The 21,259-nt window shown below is 51.3% G+C and overlaps 1 protein-coding gene across 3 annotated transcripts in view; it reads right to left on the minus strand.

Moving 5' to 3' along the window:
• The window catches only part of TMEM104 (transmembrane protein 104), a 59,827-nt gene that overhangs the window by 37,170 nt on the left and 1,398 nt on the right, over positions 1–21,259 (minus strand). Inside the window, exons 3-8 of one of the 3 annotated variants that reach the window (XM_049635804.1) lie at positions 13,182–13,303; positions 10,880–10,961; positions 10,301–10,397; positions 9,474–9,554; positions 6,156–6,255; positions 5,626–5,731 (exon numbers count right to left, since the gene is read on the minus strand). In XM_049635804.1, coding sequence (XP_049491761.1) covers positions 5,626–5,731; positions 6,156–6,255; positions 9,474–9,554; positions 10,301–10,397; positions 10,880–10,961; positions 13,182–13,303 — 588 coding nt within the window. The other 2 variants (XM_049635803.1, XM_049635805.1) reach the window with 2 other exon arrangements.

Consider the following 21,259-nt stretch of genomic DNA (forward strand, 5'->3'; position numbering starts at 1 on the left):
ATTCCTGATGGTGGCAAATCCAGGGGCAGCACCCATACCTCATCCGACTGGGACTGTGCTCTGGGGCGTATGGAGGTGCCTCTGGAGGGGTACGGCAGTGTTCCCGAGAGTCCCCACGTCCTGTTGAGTCACTGCTGCTGTGAAACCTTGCTAGCCCACACTCACTTTCTTCCTTGCTGGTCCTGAAGGCCTCTAGGCCACCTCCTGCCCCAGAATTGGTAAGAATACATATTCAAGTGATGGCAGAGGTGACCCACTTATTAGCAGATGCCACAGCCCCAGGGCACAGTGGCTGATGCTGAAAGAACACAGAAAGAGGCTGTGGCAGGGACAGGAGTCGTCCTTGGGAAGACGCGTCCAATTCCAGAGCTCCTTGAGTGTGAGAAGTCCGCTCTACTATCTAGGAGCGAGGGGCGGTAAGACAGGCAGCAAATCCATCAGGCAGACAGGCAGGGCGCACACACACGGATCACTGAACACACACCCGCCTGGACAGCGTCGCCCGCAACCCTCTGTAAACGTCCAGCTCCAAGGGCTGACAGATGGGTGCGACCTGCCCCTCCTCCCGGGCCTCATGGTGGGGCTGCGTGCAAGCCCAGCAAGCCTGTTTCCAGGGTTGGAGGATGGGGACGGGAACCCCAGGAGCCAGGCTCCTGTCCCTGCCTCGGGCCTGCGGCCCAGGGGAAGTCACTGTCCCCACATGTCAGTTTTCTCTGCTGTAAAGTGGGATGATGCCTCACTGTGCGGCTGGGAGGGCCACATCAGAAAGTAAGTGGTGACACAGTACACACACACACCAACGCCGTGGGAGGAAGGGCCGGCTGAGGCCTGGCACTGCCAGCAGGCACCTCACTCCCCTCGCCACCTCCTCACAAAGAGGACATTTACCCCTTGAGTGGTACTGTTTTAGGAAGAGACCACTGGGTTTTAAAAAAGGGACTATTGGGAGTATGGAGGTCCCTCAAAAAATTAAAAATAGAACTACCCTATGACCCAGCGGTTGCACTGTTAGGTATTTATCCAAAGGATACAGGTGTGCTGACTTGAAGGGACACATGCACCCCCATGTTTATAGCAGCGCTATGGACAACAGCCAACATACGGAAAGAGCACAAATGTCCACCTACTGATGAATGGATAAAGAAGATGTGATATGTGTATATATAATGGAATATTACTTGGTGATCACAAAGAATGAGATCTTGCCGTTTGCAACAATGCGGATGGAACTAGAATGTATCACACTAAGCAAAATCAGTCAGGCAGAGAAAGACAAACATCACAGGATCTCACTCATATGTGGAATTTAAGAAACAGAACGGATGAGCACAGGGGAAGAGAAGGAAAAATAAGATAAAAACAGGGAGGGGGACAAACCAAAAGAGACTCTTAAATACAGAGGACAAACTGAGGGTTGCTGGCCGGGTGTTGGGTCGGGGGGATGGGCTAAACGGGTGATGGGCATTAAGGAGGACACTTGTTTGGATGAGCACTGGGTATGATATGTAAGTGATGAATCACTAAATTCTATTCCTGGGATCATTATTACACTGTATGTTAACTAACTTGGATTTAAATTAAAAAAAAAATAACTTAAAAAATACTATTAACAAAAATATTTAAAAAGAAAAGGGGGGACTACTGAGGCACCTGGGTGGCTCAGTCCATTGAGCGTTTGACTCTTGATTTCAGCTCAGCTCATGATCTCACAGCTTGTGAGTTAGTTGTGAGTCAGAGCTCTGTATCGGGCTCTGTGCTGACAGTGCAGAGCCTGCTTGGGATTCTCTCTCCCTCTCTCCTACTCTTCTAGGTAACCTACTCCTCTAGGAAGAGTCCGGCAGATAGAACTCCCTAAACTCCTCAGCCCCCAACACACACCCCACTTCTTCAAGGGGGTGTCCGGCAGAGGGCGGCAGGGCATCTGCCAGGCACTTGCAGGCTGCCATCTCTCTCCCGGGCCACCCATGCCCTGGAGGTGGATGTCACAGCTCTTGTATCAAGGCAAGATGGCGAGCCAGGGTGACCTTGTCCTGTCCCAAGGCAGCCCACAAGGGGCCCCCACTTGGTACCATCAGTTTGTAGCCGAGTTTCCAGCCACGATGAGCTCCGCTCTGCCATCTGCCCTCCCAGCTCTGCCTGGCCGGTGCATGCTGGGCTGCCGGTCACCCAGCAGCATCTGTCTACCTGTAAGAGGCAGCGGCTGCTCCTGCGAAACGTGAGGAGCTTTCAGCACTCGGGGAGTCCCACCGTGGCCCTAGGGCTTCCCTGACACTCTAGAGGCGGTGGCAATGACAGGGCCAGGCCCTGGGCGAGGGGTGGGAGTGACAGGCTGGAAGCACCGCAGGGACGAGGAAGTGAAACGAGCACTTGGCAGTGGCCTGGACTCCAGGGGACAGCAGCATACGTCCTGCCTCCCTGACACTCAGGACGGTTGGATTCCTGGACGGAACTGATTTACACACAATCCTACCACTTCACCACTGGTCCCTGGCTCCCCACTGCACAGGAGAGAACGAAATGCTCAATTCTGACTTTGCTTCCTAGTGAAACCGGAGAAACTCTGCAGAAAGGATCCCAAGATACTCCTCAGCCTGGAGGCCAGGTTACTGGTTTGAAAGAGTTGGGGCACCCAACACTTTCCTACTGATCCTTCAAAGGGGCAGGGGAGGTGGGCGGGGGGTGGGGTTCTAAGAATCCAAGCAGCTGACAGCAGGTCCTAATGTTAATTCTCACAGGCCCTTGCAATGGCCCAGGTCACTCACTGCTGGCTCCAGCTGCAGTGGCTTGTGGGGACGCCCGTGGAAAGCACATATGACTCACGGGACCCCTGACTCCCAGCACCCCGTTCTGTGACTACTTCAGAGAAGGAGAGAGAGAGAGACTGACTCATATCAGCTGCACTGGCAATCACAGGATGTGGACGGAGGTCGCAGGGTGCAGGAGGGGAGGAGGAATTTTCCATTTGTTAAAGTCAAGGGCTTTGGGAGGCGACTGGTGGCCGCCGGTGGAGAAAGCTCCCTTCTTATCGTGATGCCATACACAGGCTGGCCTCTGGGCATAGTTAATATCCCAAATATTCTCATTCTGTGTGTGCATTTCAGTAGCATTCCTAGGAAGACACAGACGAGATCATTTCCAAAGGACTTTCTGAAAATTAAGTCACAAAATAAAAGCCTGTATCCTTATTTCCCAGGATGTACCATCCCAGAATAGCAACGAAGAGATGGTTCTTATGAGGCCCTTCGAAACATGCCGGCCGGGTAGGTGCTTCATCTACCTGAGACAAGGTGACTGTGCATGGGGTGGGGGTGCTTTAAAGCTGCCTGATGCTTTGCCCCATCTTTTGGTGAAATCTGTCTGGCTGCTGCCAAAATCAGAAACCGCTGGTAGAAAGAGGCCTAACGGGAGTCTCTAGAAGGGATGAACAATCTCCTGAACGTGAATGACTGAGGGGCAGGGAGGGGGGAGTACAACCCTCCTCCCTAATGATCTAAAGAGGCCACATGACGATGGAATGAAGACACAGGGATGAGCCCTGTGGGTCAGACTGGGAGTGGGGGTGGGGCGTGGGGGAAATGCCCCTGTCACCTGCAGCAGAGCTCAGGACCAAGGAAGGAAACCCCTTCCAGCATACTGAGGGTGGGAGGCCCGCAGGTGGATGCACAGCAGCCAGCGTTGAAGGTTGGGATGTGCGTTCTTCAGAGCTACCCGCAAAGTTGTAAAATGACATCTGAGACAATGCGGAGTTCTGTCTGCCCTGAATTTCTCGACACCAGGCGGAAGAGTACATGTGAACTGATACCTTCTGAGAAAACCCAGGCCCCCGGCGGTGGACTGGGAGGTGGGGGGTGGCGGTGGGGGCAACAACCGAGAGAGAACGGGCTCTGCTTCTGCTCACCCTCCCCTTCCGATCTCTGTAGCTTTGGCAGGCCCGGTGGCAATCAGCCCTATGAGTTATAAGTGCAATATCTGAAATTTGAAGGCGGTAATTAATGCCTGTCTGCTTTCCTGAACGGCTCCTTCTGTTCGGTCAGGGAGCTATTGAGATTCAAGGAGGGAGGCTCCCGTCATGTGGAAGGTTTACAGGAATAAGTGAAGGAACAATTTAATAAGGCAATAATAACGCTTCTAAATAATTTACCAGACAAATGGCAGCAGCCAATATTCCCAGTACTCTGTATCTGTGTTGCTGGGGAGGGGACGTGCCAGGTAGATTCAGCACAAAGTCTAACAGTCTCTCGTGGAAAGACCCACCTGAGGTCTGGTGCCTCTGCCCTGGATATGCTCCTGTGTCTGTGTTGAGCCTCTTGGACCCTTTCCTCCACCTCCTCCTTCAGCCAGTTAGGATCTAGAGATCTAGAGCCTTACATTTAACTAACACTTTGGCTAATTTAATCAATGATGGTCTGTTTAAATGCTAAGAGGCTAACAGGCCTCAGCTGGGCTGCCCTCCCAGCGGCCCCCCTCCCCCAGACTGGGGAAGCAGGGAATAGTGCCAGGGAATGAACCTGCTACCAAATCCCCACCAGACCTGTGGTGGGGTGGCAGGAGTGGGGGGGTGGATCTGAGATATGATTCTAGCCACAGGTGAATGAGGGAGAGAAACACCAGACCATTCGACTGCTCCAGCAACACAGAAGTGGAAAACAAATCTCTCCCGTGGCCTGGGCCACAGGACTCCTTCGGCAGGTCCACGGGGCAGGACTGGGAAGGCAAAACCACCCTTCGGTGTCCCTGGGTTAACAAACTCCAAACCAGGTGACACAGCTGGCAGGTCCTACACAAGCCTTTGCCAGGACAGATAACAAGGAGGCCAACTCCCCGAAAGGCTCAGCTCTCTCCTGAACCCTGCCTCCCGGCCCCATAGCAGCCAAGTGGCCACATGTCAAACTGTGTGTCACCTCACACACCTAAATATGTGTCAGGGTTGAGGAGGACCAAGAGGAGGCAGAGAATATTAATGGATGCCGCAAAAGGGAAAGGGAAGCATTTCTGAGTCCCGCCCACAAAGCAGGCAGAGATAAATAACTGCCTCTGGTTTCGTATCTTATTCCCCAAGACCCGTCTGGCGTGGTTTTCGGCTCCAACTCTCCCCGCCCCAATGGCACAGAGCAACCGAGAACAGCCTGGAGATTCATCTTCTTCCCTTGTCTGCAGGGAGGAGGGAAGACAGGGAGAGAGCTGGGCTGATCCTTCCCTATCTGGAGAGCCTGTGTGCGGTCAGGGCCAGCCGTGAGATGGCTCAGTCCTGCGTGCCCAGTCAGGAAGCCCGGCACCTACCATATGCTCCGGGGCTGGCCAGGAGTAAGGTCAAAACGCGGCAAGTCTCTGGAAAATTAGTTCTGACACTCTTGAAGAGCTGTGCTCAGGATGCCCCTCAAACCCCGAGCGAAATTTACAAGAGTTCAGGGCCAGGAGCTGGCAACGACCCGAATGCCAGCTGCAAGTCACGCGCGACTGAGGCCTGGTCACCGGGACATACAGGCTACGTTCTCAGTAACGTGGTCAGTTTTGTGCCCAGGGCCGTGGCCCCAGTAACCAGCCAGAGCGTGGAGCTGTGCCGACCCTCCTCTCTGGTTCAAATGCCCCCAGCCACCCAGGCTGGGCAGAGGCGAGGCCACTCACCAGGTAGATGCGGTAGGCGTCCACGCGGCGCAGGGGCCCCCAGCACGGGTCCGTGTCGTTGTGCTTGGTGTCGGCCTCCACACCACAGGACTCGTTGCCAGTGGCACTGCTGATAAAGAGAAGAGTGGCTCAGTGTGGCCCCCGCTCAGCTGGAAGCAGACAGGACGCAATGTTACTAATTATGAGCCACCGCTGAGCCTCTGCTCCCACCGCCACTGCTTCAGGGCCAGACAGCCTGACTCTCCACGAATCACGCCCTCCTCCTAGGGCAGGTGCCACTGTTCCCAGAGAGCCATGTCCTGGCAGCTCAGGAGCCCCTGGTGGGAATCCTAGTCATTTTCCCAATGGGGCAGGGAGGGGGACAATGATGAGGGGCACGTTTCCAAAGGACAAAGTGCACAGCCGGCTGCAGTACATGCAGAAAAGGGCCTCGGGCATCTCCATCCTTTAGATGCTGACAGTTTGCTTGGTGTTGTGCTTCTACCAAAAGCTCTGCCCAACTGGCCGAGCCGGGCGAGGGGGACACTCACCAAGTCACCTGCATGAGGGAGAAGGGCACGGCGGCAGCATAGATGGCCAAATCCCCGTACAGGTAAATGATGATGCAGAAATAGAACAAGTTGACCCCCACTGAAAGGAACAGAGTCATTGGTCAGGGAGCCACAGAGACGCCCATGTTCTTTTCTGATGGTGAAGTCTCTACCTCTTCCATAGCTTTCCTTTCTCAGGCTGTTTACTTTCTACAAAAAGAAAACAACAGCGTCCTGTGGCTTGTGCTGCCTGATTGGTTACACTGCGATGCGGCAGGAGACACAGCCAACCCGGACTTTCACCTGTGAGGCTAAATGAGGCTTGCAGCATCAGACGCTCCGAAAGCAGGCAAATGCAGGGCAGTGTGAGGTGGGGGCTGGCTGGGGAGGCTCAGAGGGGCCTTCACGCTTGGGACAAGCTGCCTGGGCAGGAGAAGGGGAGGGACCCTGAGTCAGGAGGCTGAACCCAAGTGTGCCTGGATCAGGGCCCCTTTGCAGCCAAACACAGGACTCTACGATAGAGGCTGGTGGAAAACAAACAAACAAAAAATGGTCCAGCTTCTGAAGCTGAAATCAAGAGGGTAAAAAGCCCTTGATTTCTAAAGACCAAGTGCCTCATTCTGAGTCTGACTATTCACCAAGCCCTGGATGGGAAGAGGTGGCTGGGGGTGCTGGTGACAGAGGGGGCAGTAGGAGGGGGCACTTAAGACAAGCTCATGGTCAAAATGTTTGCAAGGGAGGACGCTGCCTTTGGAAGCTCCCTCCACAGAGGTAAACCTTGCTCCCCTCTTCCTCTGGGTGGGGGAGGGCTGAACCAGGAACTGGGAACGGAGGCTCTAGCCCCAGTGCTACTGACCTTGCTTCCTGACCCTGGCAAGTCCCTGACTATATTCGATCCTGTACAGCGAGAACTGTACCTGTGCTAAATTCCATGTGTGATTCGAGCTTTAAAGACCAGGTGTAAAAGCTCTGAAAAAAAGCATCTGGGCTCTACAACCTCAGAGTCATGCCCCCAGACAGCCAGTCTCAAACTCCTGTTCAGACTGACTGCTCATTTTTGATGTCACTGGTCTTAAGCTGCTGGCTTCTCTGAGAACAGAAAAAAAAAAATGAAGTGACAGTTCCCTTCTAATCCTGGTGGCTCTGAAGAGCCTCTGGGGTCCCCAAGGGGAAAGCCAGGGACATGTTCCTCCTGGGCTATTTGAGGTCAGCTCTGCTCCTAGGAGTCTGGGGGAAAAAGACTAGGAAAATATGGTTCTTGCAAGAACTCTGGCGGGCCTCAGACAAAGTCAATGTCCAAGCTTAGTGGCCCCTGGGGTCTGGCTGTCACTCAAACCCCACGCTCCAGGTACAGCCTGTGCCCCAGCCTGTCTTTCTGCTCTGACACCAATGTTCTCTGAAGAGAGGTGGTGCCCCGCCCCCCCACTCACCCTCCCTCCACTCGCCTGTGGACTACGGTGCCAGCTCTGGTTATAAACTGCCATTGACCCTCCCTGATCAATAAATTTCATTACTAAACACAAAATAGGGGGATCAATGAACTTCCTGAGAGGACAGCAATGACGAGGCCTGGCACTGCTGGTCACAAGTGAGCCTGGACCCCAAGGGGGCTTGTTGTGAGGGGTGGGGGGTTCCTTCCAAAGGGGAAGAGAACTGCCCATGAATTAGGAATAGAACAGAGCAGTGGTTTTCCCCCCGGAGTGTGATTGCCTCACAATCCTCACCGGGGACATCTGCCAACATTTGAAGACGTTTTGGTTGTCACAACTGACAGGTGCTATTGGCACCTAGTGGGTGGAGGCCAAGGATGCTGCTTAACATCCCACAATGCACAGGACAGGCCCCACAACAAAGAAGGACCCAGTCTAAGTGTCAATAGTGCTGAGCGTGGGAAACGCTAAGCAGAGGAGACAGTGTCCCCTAAGTGTGAGGCTGCTCTTGTATGAAAGTGCTCCTTTTTTTTCTGTTAGATCTGGGTAAACTAGAAGTCTCGTCTGGAGGGGGAGAAAAAAACACCAAAACCACAGGTTCCCAGAATTGTTACAGAAGTCAGGGCAGACTGTAAAACATGCTCATCGGAAAGGAAGTTTCAAAGGCGGATGTCCTCCCTCCAATGTGCGTTTTCTCTCCAAAGTTTGCATTTGCAGGGGGATTGGGTGCGGCTGCCAGGGGGAAAGGTTTATGCTCTTATCTTCGTCTAATGAGATGGGGAGAGGTAGAAATGGAGCAAAGGAAAATCACAGAGTGGGCTGGACACAACCAGTCTGATTTTCACGAATTCTGGAAGCCTCTGTGAGGCTGGTAGGGAAGCAGGAACCAGACCCTCAGGCAATGCTTGGCTGATGATCATGACATTCCAGACTGGACGGTCAAATCACACCACCAGTGATAAACCAAATGCTTAATGTCCTGAAAAGCAGTCGAGAAGACTCTGGTTTCTATAATTCCCCAGGCTCCAAGTTACTGCAGCCACACTGGAGATGGGAAAGAATCGGTGGAGATGCCACCCCTCTGTGACCAAAGGGCAGAGGATCTTCCAAAGATAAAATTCTTACAAAGACAGGATTTATTGAGATGTGTCTGACTGTCTCTGAAGGGGAAATGGACAGGTTTGGGTACTGAAAAACCATACCCTTAAACAGCACATCTTCCAAAGAACAACATTTGCCAGGGAGGTATAGAGTGTTGTCACAGAACACCCAGCGACCCAGCGTCTGAGCTGGGGGTGGGGTGGGGGGATCCTTTCAGCTGTAACCAGTCCTGCTAAGGAGCAGGTAGAGTGAGGAGGGGTCACAATCAGACACAGATTCCAAGACAGTAACCTTGTGTGTGGACTCCTGGCGCCCTCTGCTGGCCACTGGTGGAGAGGGGGAGAGAGAGAGACAGAGAGAGAGAGAGACACACACACACAGACAGGCACACACACACACACACAAAGGCATGTGCATGGTGTATCCTACCACTGTCACAGGTAGCTGCCCTGTGTTGTTCTAGACTGAACAGTCCAGAAGGAAAAAGAGACAAGTCAGAAGCAATCGAGCAAGAGGCATAAAACTACCAGCCGGCTCCACTGGCTTCCTTCCTTGGAAAGCTGCTTAGGATTCCTGACCTCTATGAGCAGGAAGAGCCAAGGAGCTGCCTTTCTATTCCTAATGCTGATGAGTGGGGAGAGATTCAGGAAAACAATGAGAGCGGCTCAGGCCTCTCGGCAAGGTGGCCTTGCAAACGCACTGGGATCTGGCCGACACCATCAGCCCCCTCCCTAGTTGTCAAGGTCTGTCAGATTGCCCTCACCCCACCTTGAGAAAGAACTCATACCTTTATTGAAGAACATGGAGGCCATCTGTCCCATCTCCACCCGGTCTGTGATTTCAAAAAGGTTCAGAGATCCACGTCTCTCTGTGGAGCCAAAAGGACAAGGAAGAGAAAGTGGTTTTCATTCAGAGAAGCTCCTAGAGGGGGCACTAAGTTCACTAAATTCTCCAGACTGAGGAAATCCTCAAGCATTTCAAATTCTCTTTATTTTTTTTAAGTTTATTTATTTTGAGAGAGAGTGAGCACAAGTGGGGTAGGAGCAGAGAGAGAGAGAGAGAGAGAGCGGGGAGAGAGAGAATCCCAAGCAGGCTCCACGTTGTCAGCACAGAGCCTGACGCGGGGTTCCAACTCACAAACCACGAGATCATGATCTGAGATGAAACCAAGAGTTGGATGCTCAACTAACTGAGTCACCCAGGTGCCCCAGCATTTCAAATTCTTGCAAAAACTTCTAATGTTTCTCCACTTGAAATGTTTAAAACAATATATAGAAAGGGATCCCAGGGGTGCTGGTAATGGAGGGGAGAAGAAAAGCTGGGTCACATGGCCCTGGCTCGGCTGGAGTGGGGAGGGACCTGTCAGACATGTGTGATTGGTGGGACAGGAGGATGAGTTGAACACCTCACATCGGTTCAAGCTTCCAGTGTGCCCAGGGTGATGAGGTGAGTAGCCTGACCAAGCCGCTAACATGAGCAAGTGGTGAATCCCGGGTCCCCGGCTAGTGCTCTGGCCTGACGGTCTCTGCAGAGAGACTCCGTTGCTCTCTCTACAAGGGAAGAACCTTGTGGGCCAGAGGGAGGTGCCTGCCGGCCTGTAACCCCAACACTTACGCACTGACAGGATGGGTCGTTTCTCTGCCCGCTCGTAGTTGTCCTGAACAAGGACGTCACTGTCGGAGGCTGTGGAGGAGTCCTCCTCTTCCTCCTCCTAGGAGGGGGTGGGGCGGGGGGAGGGAGGGGACAAACAAGGAAAAAAGAGGGGCACATAACTCTACAGAAAACCCACGGGAAACTGGAAAACCCATTTCCTTTGATCTTTCTTTCCAGAAGGCATCTAATTAGGGGCACCTCTCAACACCTCCATGCTGTCACATGAGAAGGCACAGACATGCAGATGTCAGATCTGAAGCTGCAATGCTGTTCCTGGGACTAGAGGTTCAGAATGATGAGTGAGCTCACGGTAGGGGGCTCAAGGAGACCCCTGACATGATGCTAAGGGAGCAGAGGCTGCATGTGTTCAGTGAGCTTATGCGGCTGTAAAGCTTTGGCTCTGGAACAAGGGTCTTGGAGACGTGCAGTGGACGTGAGCCCCCTACACATCGGGAGGGAAAGAACTGGCCCCTGAGGGCTGCCTCTTCTAGCACACAATTGGCCAGAGGCGCAGCCTGGAGACAAGGGCAATACACACACCTGGTGGTTTTCCATCCTCTTCCAGTGGAGCTGAGCGTTGGCCGCGGCCATGGCCTCTATCACGAAGGTAGTCGTCACAAAGCTGCGGAGTAAGGCCACAGTTTAATTGCCAAAGGCAGGTGGGAGGTTGGAGGTGGCACAATGAAAAAGGAAAAATCGTTTCAAGACCAAGAAGCCCAAAGCATTCTCTCTTCTGAGAGCTGTTCCCTAGGGGACTTTTGAGATGCATTTGACCTGGTAAAATGTGTGTGCGTAAGGGACATCTTGCGTGCTTGCCTTCGTGTCCTTGTCTATGTTTAGAATATGTTTTGATGCACGGGAGAGAGGGGTGTGAAATAAGCTGATGGGGGCCGGGGGTAGAGCGTGAGCCTGGGGGAAGAGGGGACATGGGGCGATGTGGTACCGCACACCAAGAGGGGGCCTGCTGGGGGCAGAGCAGGGAGGAGGCCAAGTCACAATGGGCCTTCTGAAAGCTTCTGGGAAGGGCAGCGGGCAGCTCTCCACTCTCCGTGCTGGGACACAGACAAGCAGTCAGCTCCCAGGTCCATTCACTGATGGACGGGGCACAGCACGGATAACTGGAAAGGACATTAGGTTCCAGAATGTGTTTCCATGTTTCTGTCTTTCCTTCCTTTTTCGGCAGTACCTTTACTTTCCTAATAACCTAGCAAATGTAAAAATAAGCTTGCATTTTTATGGCTCGAGTCAAAAAGGACACTGAGAGGTGGCACCAGACATTTGCTGCAGAGTCAAACTAGAGTGCAAAACCATCTTCTCTCTTCTTCCGCTTAGGGAAGCTGGAGAGGCCCAGACTTCAGCCGGAGCTGGAGTGCATGGGTCCTCCAGTCAGCAGAGCTGCGGGGCAGGGTGGGCGGGGAGGGGGGAGCCGCCCTCCTGCTGGTAAACCCAAGGGTGGAGTCTCTCCCTGCTGAAGGACCCCAGACAGCACAGTCATCTCCCTCCTTCTTGAGGCTCTAGCCCAGCCCTCCTCAAGTGCCTTCACTTGCCACAGGCTGACTGCTCAGCCACATCCACTCCATCTCAGGGGGTGGAGGGCAGCCAGTCCTAAAACTCCCATTCCAGGGCCTCAGCACCTTCTGGAAAGGTTTCTCATTATCTTGCCTAAGTGACCATTTTAAGGACTTCAGATTTTCCCTTCTTTTTGCAAATAAAACTAGAATCAATCTTAGTTAAGGCATAAAAAGGATTCTCATGGTTGCACAAAGCCAACTCATCGATCATGTTCAAATATAAATGGGCTGAGCAGGGAGGGGACATGGCCGCCCCTACCTGGGGACCCCCAATCATCACCTCCCATTCAGACAGCTGCCTGTGCTGAAGGTCCTTTAAAGGGGACAGCAGAGCCACAGAAGGACAAGGACTTGCAGTATGTAATGAGCCAAGGATGGCCACGAAACCCCCCAAGAGAAAATGAGTGAAGAAACAGAAATGTGAGCATTTTCCCATCCAGCCTCTTCTACGTCCCAATTTGCTTCACCTGTAACCCAACCCAAGAACAGTGCCTGGTGTCACTTCTCCCAGGGAAGGTCCTTCTGAGGGATGTTTCCAGGTGTTCCCTTGCCTCTTTTTGGCAGCCTGTAGATTCCCACCTGGAAATGCATAGTCCTAATCCCTTACGAGCCTGGGGCTTGCTGAATACTTGCTGAATGACTCCCCGCCTGCATGCAGAATCCGAGAGGAGCCTCAAGTAGGATCTACCCTCTGTGAGGCACCAGCTGGTGAACCCCACACACCTGGCTCTAGGAGCGGGTGCCCCTGAAAGCTTGGGAAGGCACCGGGCACCTCTTTGCTGCCAGGCACAAAGTGGGCTGAGATTAACATGTGATTATGTGCCTCCCCGTGTGTTAATAATCACTTACTTTGTGGGCTATCTTAAGCAAATTCTAAATTCTAAACTGACTTCCCTTATCACTGTAGAGGTTTGTCAGATTCTTTTTCTGTGGCCGGGTGGTATTTTCTCGAAGAACAAAAATTGATGATGGTACCATCACTAAAGCATACAACCGGGGAAGTCAACCAGCCCAAGAGGCAACGTGAGCGCCACATGAAACATTCCAAAGCCCAGTTGGATGTCTTGACTCTTAACTGATCAGATTGTGTAACTGCTCCGTTAGCATGAGACCTGGAGGCCTTTGCGTCTCCTTTCCTGTCTCTGGGCCACTCTGGTTAGGATTCACCGTGGACATCTCCTTGCCCCCCAGGCACGCTTCCTCATGTTAATGAAGAGAAGTCAGGACTCTCTGGGCAGCCTCCTCCCGGCCCCTGTGTGCCAGCCTCTTACCTCATGAAGCCCAGGAACACCAGCAGGACCAGGCTGACGAGCCACCCGGCGGTGGCAAAGGCCTTGGGCATGGTGAGTGCACCAGTGCCCACGATGAGGTTAAACATGTACACCAGTCCCACCTGGAAGCAACAGAAGTGACCTTCAAGCTCTGAAATTAATTAACCTCTCCCGGCAGTGGCTCCCAAAGATGACCCTGGGTGACAGCCAAACTGGAGGCAGGGAGGCCAGAGAAGCAGGTCAGAAGGGAGAATTTGGCCGAGGTTCTAAGAAGGTGTGCTGTGCAACCAAATGCTAGGGAAGGGAACATCAACACTTGGAAGGCTGAAGTCCCGCCTTCTGTCGGACCTTCCAAGAGGTCTCCGGTGTTTGGTTCCTTCTCTGCTTTTGGGCACCGCCCCATCACCTTGCCATTTCCTAGCATTCAAAGCTGCATCTCAGAGGTTAGCTCTCTGCCCAACCAGGCTGCAGGCTTCCTGAGGACACACTGCCACATCTGGGGTACCCGGCGCAAGGATGAACCACAGCGCTGACCTCAAAAAACCTCCACTCTTCCCAAGACCTCTCAGCACATGACCCAACCCTGCTCTATCCATTCTTGCCATTGTCCTTTGGGATGTCAACATTCATGCTGCTTCCTTTTCCCTACCATCCTGCCCACACTGACTTCAGGGATTTTTATGAAAATTGAGATAGAATTCACATGTCATGAAATTCACCCTTTTAAGGTATTTGCCAATGACATATCTGATAAAGTATTAGCATCCAAAATATATATAAAAAACTTACACAGTAGCCAAAACCCAAATAATCCAATTAAAAAATGGGCAGAAGACATGAACAGACATTTCCCCAAAGAAGACATCCAGATGGCCTACAGACACATGCAAAGATGCTCAACATCAGTCATCAGGGAAATGCAAATGAAAATCAAAGCAAGACATCACCTCACACCTGTCAGAATGGCTGAAATCAACAACACAAGAAACAACAAGTGTTGGCAAGGATGTGGAGAGACAGGAACCCTCGTGCACTGCTGGTGGGAATGTAAACTGGTGAAACCACTGTGGAAAACAGTATGGTGGCACCACAAAAAGTTAAAAATAGAACTACCTATGATCCAGCAATTGCATTACTGGGCATTTACCCAAAAAATACCAAAAACACTAATTCAAAGGGATACATGCACCCCTATGTTAACTGCAGCATTATTTATGACAGCCAAATTATGGAAACAGCCCAAGTGTCCATCAACAGATGAATGGATAAAGAAGTGGCATATATACATACACACACACACACACACACACACACACACACACACACACTGAAATGTTATTCAGCTATAAAAAGAATGAAATCTTGCCATTTGCAACAACATGGGTGGATTTAGAAAGTGTAATGCTAAATAAGTCAATACAGAAAGATAAATACCGTGTGATTTCTCTCATATGTAGAATTTAAGAAACAAAATGAAGGAGCAAAGGGAAAAAAAGAGACTAAGAAATAGAGTATTAACTACAGAGAACAAACTGATGGGTACCAGAGGGGAGGTGGTGGGGGGATGGGGGAAATAGGTGATGGGGGTTACGGGGTGCACTTGTTGTGATGAGCATCCGGGGTTGTATGGGACTGAATCACTCTAACACTGTATGTTAACTATACTGGAATTAAAATAAAAAACTTAATTTAAAAAACCACCCTCTTAAAGGACACAATTTACTGGTTCTTAGCACCATCATCTAATTCTGCTTCATCACTCCAAAAAGAAGGCAGGTACCCACCAGCAGACCCTCTCCCTCGCCCCTGACAACCAGGCTCTGCGTGCAATTCCTGAGTCACTGACTTCAGATTTTAAATTCTCATTCACACTGACTTGACTCTAGCTGCTTTTTTTTTTTAATGTATTTTTGAGAGAGAGAGAGCATGCATGCAACAGTGTGTGTGTCAGGGAAGGGGGGAGAGGGGGAGGGGGAGGGAGGGAGAGAGAGAGAGAGAGAGACAGACAGACACAGAGTCCAAAGCAGGCTCCAGGCTCCGAGCTGTCAGCACAGAGCTCGACGCGGGGCTCGAACTCACGAACCGTGAGATCATGACCTGAGCCAAAGTCGGACGCTCAACCAAATGAGCCACCCAGGCGCTCCTTGACTCTAGTTGTTAATTGTAATGTTCCTGTTTCTAGATCTCGATCAGGAAATTCCTTTCTCTGAGCTGAAGACTCCTGCAGCCTTATCCATTCCCACCAACACCTGCAGTCCCCTCACCCTCCCCACGCAGGCCACCCCCTCCACTCTGGCCGCATTTGCATTCTTTGGCCTCGTGTACAATGAGCTAGTTCCACAAAGTGCTCTCTACCCTCTACCCATGATTCACACACCCTCCCCTGTTCTGACCCTCCCGACCCCAGCCTTGGACAGACCCAGCGCCTGCTTCCTCTATTTCCTATATGAAGCTGCTAAAAGTTCCTGGAAATTTTTTTTTTCTTTTTAATTATAATGACTGGTTTTACCACAGATGAATGGTTCCTTCACCTGTGCTCCAACAGCATTGATTTTCTTTATTCCACCATGGACTTCTTGGCATTTGCCAAAGGAAACCTCTTCAAGCCCTAGCCCCTGACCTCCACCTCTCTCAATTGAAGGCTGCTTCCTGTGTCACAGAGGTGACTGAGGCCATCTGATGTGCCCTCCGCCAGCTTCACTCCCTCTTCATTCAACAATCAGTGTCTGCATCTTTCCCACTCCCTCTCTACCCATGGGGGACATGTGACCTTCCTCCTGCACCCGAATTTTTGGGCTCAGTCCTTCTTTCTGGAATCTTCTTCCTACCAGCTCCTCCCCTCTGCCTACAAATGTCCTTGACACCTTTAAAACACCACCCTCTCGGGGCGCCTGGGTGGCTCAGTCGGTTAAGCGGCCGACTTCGGCTCAGGTCATGATCTCACGGTCCGTGGGTTCGAGCCCCGCGTCAGGCTTTGTGCTGCAAGCTCAGAGCCTGGAGCCTGTTTCAGATTCTGTGTCTCCCTCTCTCTGACCCTCCCCCATTCATGCTCTGTCTCTCTCTGTCTCAAAAATAAATAAATGTTAAAAAAAAAAAAATTAAAAAAAAACAAAAAGAAAAAACCACCACCCTCTTGGGGCACCTGGGTGGCTTAGTCGGTTAAGCGTCAGACTTCAGCTCAGGTCATGATCTCATGGTTTGTAGGTTCGAGCCCTGCATTGGGCTCTGTGCTGACAGTGCATAGAGCCTGCTTGGGATTCTTGGTCTCCCTCTCTCTCTGCCCCTCTCCCACTCACACTCTTTCAAAAATAAACAAACATTAAAAAAAAAAAAAAAACCCACAATCCTCTCACTACCCTTAACCCCACTCACCAAAGAAGCTACCTATTTCCTCTACCTTCATTTCCAAGTTTCTGTACTTTGCGTTTCCACTCCCAGAGCTCTTTTGCAACGATGTTCTTCAAAATCACCAATGACCTCCTATTTGCCCAATCCAATGACTTTCTTAGTCTTTACTCCTTCTTACGCTCTGATGTAAACTGTCTCCTTTCCCTCAGCAACTTCACTCAGTCCTGTGGCTTCACCTCCGCATCAGTCTTTCTGCAGACCTCAAATCCACGGTCTCTAGTCACCCCCGCCTCCCCCCTCCCGCGTATCCCAGTCCTAGCGATTCTACTTCTGAAGAGTCTTTTGTCGCTAGCTCTGGTCACACTCCCATTTACAAACTAAATCGCTTCCAGCCTGGGCCGTGACCGCCGCTTCCTAACGGGTCTTCCTGTGTTCTACGACATTGGCTCGTTTACAGTTTGCTTTACTGCTTATCCCTGTTTAAAACAGCAACAGAAACACTTATGAACACCTACCCATCTCTCATTTTTACTTCCTTGTTCTTTAAAATACGTACTTTTTATATATGTATGTGTGTATATATACACACGTATATGTATAAATTTTCAAGTTTATTTTGAGAGAGACTGCACAAGCAAGAGAGAGGGACAGGGGGTGGGGAGGGAGGGGAAGAGGGAAAGAGAGGGAGGGGGTGGAGGGAGAGGGAGAGAGAGAATCCCAAGCAGGCTCTATGCTCAGCGCAGAGCCTGATGTGGGGGTTGATCCCATGACCCTGGGATCACAACCTGAGATGAAATCAAGAGTTAGACACTTAACTGACTGAGCCACCCAGGCACCCTGTGCTTCTCTGTATTTAGAAAATTTTTCTAAAACAACCACGTACTGAATTTTTTATCACACAAATTGGGGCCCATTCTCCCAGCGTTGTTGTTGTTGTTGCTGTTTTTTTTTTTTTTTTAATTTTTTTTTTTTTTTAACGTTTATTTATTTTTGAGACAGAGAGAGACAGAGCATGAACAGGGGAGGAGCAGAGAGAGAGGGAGACACAGAATCCGAAACAGGCTCCAGGCTCTGAGCTGTCAGCACAGAGCCTGACGCGGGGCTCGAACCCACGGACCGTGAGATCATGACCTGAGCCGAAGTCGGACGCTCAACCGACGAGCCACCCAGGCGCCCCTGTTGTTGTTGCTGTTTTAATAGAGCTGGGGGATAAGGGGCCGGGCAGTGGTTAGGGAGGGACAGGCTTCTAGGCAGGTGCTAAATGCACATCTGAGTGCTGGATAGGAAGGCATCCTGCAGACGGGAAAGAGCTCTGCTCACAGTCTGTTTACACTTGGCACAGGCCACCGGCCCCTCAAATCCCACCCAGCACTTGGACACACGCAAATGCTGCTTCCCCCACAAAGCCCTTCCAGTCTCGCTCCCCACTTTTGAACCCCTAGAGCAAGACTACTTCCTATGTCCTGGTTCTCGATGTTGGTGTACTCATCCATTCCCCATTGCTACAACTGAGGTCCCGGTGTCACTTCTCAGGGTGCCTGGCACAGAGCCTCCAGCTAGGAATCCTTGGCTGAGCTGACTGGACCTGGCGAGGTCCTCTCTAACGTAAGCCTCACAGTCTCTGTCCCATTGTAAACACCATGGTCTCAGTGTGATCACACAGACAGATCCCAGAAGGATTAAACCAAGGTTGAACCGTGTTCCTACATCTTTCCCTGCAGCTTTGTTCTCCGCATGTTGCCCTTCTAAGCAAGAACACATATGAAGGGTAGACCCTTTTTCTTTTTGGAAAATGGCCTTGGTGAAGGTTCTCGTGAGAGGGAAAGTGACGGTTCTTTGCCAAAATGTTTTGTAACAGTACAAGAGGCATTTTTGAATTCAGTGATACCTGAAGGTCTTGAGATGAAGGGTCAAGGGTCTATCTCTGGCTGAGCACTGTTGGAATTTGGGGCCAGATTCTTCTGTTGTGGGGCTGTCCTGTGGATTGTAGGATGTTTAGTAGCATCTCTGGTCTCTACCCACTAGGTTCTAGTACTCCCCAGCCTCGTGCCTGTGCTGGGATGATCACAAACGTCTCCAGACGTTGCCAAATGTCCTGGGATATGGGGGGGGGAGGGGCAAGACTGCCACCAGCTGAGAACCACTGCTGATAAAGACATAATCCCAACAGAAACTTCAAATAAGTCTCAGCGAAAAAGACCTTTAAAGGGCGCCTGGGTGCAGTCAGTTGAGCGTCTGACTCTTGATTTTGGCTCAGGTCACGACCTCAGTCAGTTAAGCGTCTGACTCGGTTTTGGCTCAGGTCACGATCTCAGGGTTGTGGGACTAAGCCCTCACATCAGGCTCCGTGCTAGGCACGGAGCTCTAATAAAAATTAAAAATTTTTGATTAAAAAAAAAAACACCCTTAAGAACTTTACAAAAGGAGTTAACTGGGATACGTGCTGTTAGCAGTTAGGAGCAGAAATGGGCAGTCACACTTCTCTTGCACTATTGACATTCTTCAGTTTCAAAGGGAGTACTCTGGGCCTAGGGGGGCTCAGGGAGCCCTGTAGGATAACATGAGATGTCTTCACCTTCCTGGCAAGAGTTAAACCCTTCTGACCTTCAGCAAAGGTGTCAGCGAGGACCAACTAGGAGTAGACTTATGGAGCAGGAAGCAGATCTGAGCTAAGCCACAAGCCAGGTCAAAGGTAGTTGTGGGGCAGGAGGAAGAGGAAGGAGATGTTCTCTTCTGCTGGTTACCTGACGGTTCTGTGGGGACAGCCTCGTGGAAAGTGTGGCCAAAAGCAGAATAAAGCCCCGCTGCAGGCTAAACCGTCTCTTCCCCTTCTCCACTCTTCCTCGGGATGGGGGACCTGCTCCCCTGTGCTCTAGGGATGTCAGTGCAGCGTTCCTGCTGCCTTACCTAATGCCCGGCGGCCTCACCCCCAGATGTGCACAAGGCAGGAGTTAACGGTGGTTTTTGCCCGCTTCCCCAATGACACTTGTCAAAGGAAACAGAAGGCAAAAGAGATGCGGAAGCAAGCGGCCTGTCCTTCGAAAGCAACAGCAACGATCTTTGGCAAGACTGGCTGGCAGGAGGGGCCCTTGGCCACTGATCCTTGTGCAGGTGGTGGTCCACTTCATCCTCTATTTGGATCACACAATCCCCGCAGTCCTGAGCCACTCCTGGTCCCCGTAAATAGGGAAACAGACATGCCTGTTCTGAGATCACTTTGAGGATGTGGGGGTGGCATATGGGCCTGAACCGTGTTCTGAATCCGGCACTCTCCTTGAGAGGGCCTGACAGGTAAGTCCTCTGAGGCCAGTCTGCTGAGTACATGTATTTTTATGCAGAACAATGCAAGCTAAGGCAAACATCCCTAACACCCGAAAAGCAGAAAAGATCTGACAACAGGGCAACACAGAGGTAGGGAGAGGCTCTGTGTTGCGAATAACCCAAGTTATGAGCTGATGCACCTTCGTGAACCAAGTAAGTGCTCAGTGTCTCAGTTTCCCAAGACCTCGAGAGCGGGTCATGCCTGCCCTGTGCTGAGCAGGGGATTCCAAGCCATGTCCGCAGTGGAGTGAGTTCCACTGCTTTTCTGGGCTCTGCCGATGGGGAACCTTATGCCCTTCTCCTGGTCTCACAAGGGATCAAGAACCTCTCTCCCAGGATGGCAGAATCAGGGGAAAACTCAGAGAAAAGGCATGATCTCTCCTCAAACCCTGACCGCTAACTCCTGCCTAATACCACCTCACCACCGCCCATCTCTTCCCATCTCTCTCCACCGGTAGGATAAGAGAATGCAAGCAGTTGTTTATGGCAAATGCCCAGAGTAGGCCCTCAAACAAAACCAATCACACAGGAAAACCGGGGGTGGGAAGCAGAACGCACTGAGGCCTTCAGGCCTACTGCCCAATTTCCTGTGGGTATACACAGGACATATACACTGCCGACGTGTGAAATGATTATGTGAACTGGAGACACACAAGAAAGTGAGCATATCAAAATATTTTCCTTTTCAAAACTCAGTGTAACTCGTTTTCTCATCTCTAAGCATACAGATGCTCTGAGAAGCAGCAGGAACTTTTATGGACAATGTGGACACTTCACTGCTGATACCAGGAGGAGGCTGTGAGCTGTTACCCAATTCCTCAGATGAAAGGACCACAATGAGGTTCAGTCCAAAGTTCAAGAAAGACTTCCCTCGATAAATTATGGAGGGGAAGGAGGCTCTTTAAGTGCTACACACAAAAGGCACAGATCCAGTAGGAACACTCTGGTGTGAAAATGGCTTTTTGCCAGCTATGTTCAGAGATGCTTATTTAATTTATTTACTTATTTGAGAGAGACAGCATGAGTGGTGGAGGGGCAGAGAGAGAGGAAGAGAGCATTCCAAGCAGGCTCCACACTGTCAGCACAGAGCCTGATGCGGGACTTGAACTCACAAACTGTGAGATCACCACCTGAGCCGAAATTAAGAGATGCTTAATTGACTGAGCCACCCAGGTGCCCCTCAGAGATGCTTCCTTATCCATCACACCACAGCTCGAGGGTCTGGGAAGCTAGCAGAAACAAAGCAGGGATTCCACAGGCTAGGTGCATCTAGAAAGAGGACTTTTGCTACTTAAGGCAGTGCTGCTTTTCCCTGGGATACTTAGTAGCAACATGAGTCAATTATGCGATTATTCCAATCCTCCAGCTAGGTATCCAGGCAAGAGGACTCTGATGTAACCACGACCAAT

The sequence above is a fragment of the Panthera uncia genome, chromosome E1, assembly GCF_023721935.1.
Source record: "Panthera uncia isolate 11264 chromosome E1, Puncia_PCG_1.0, whole genome shotgun sequence".
Lineage (NCBI taxonomy): Eukaryota > Metazoa > Chordata > Mammalia > Carnivora > Felidae > Panthera > Panthera uncia.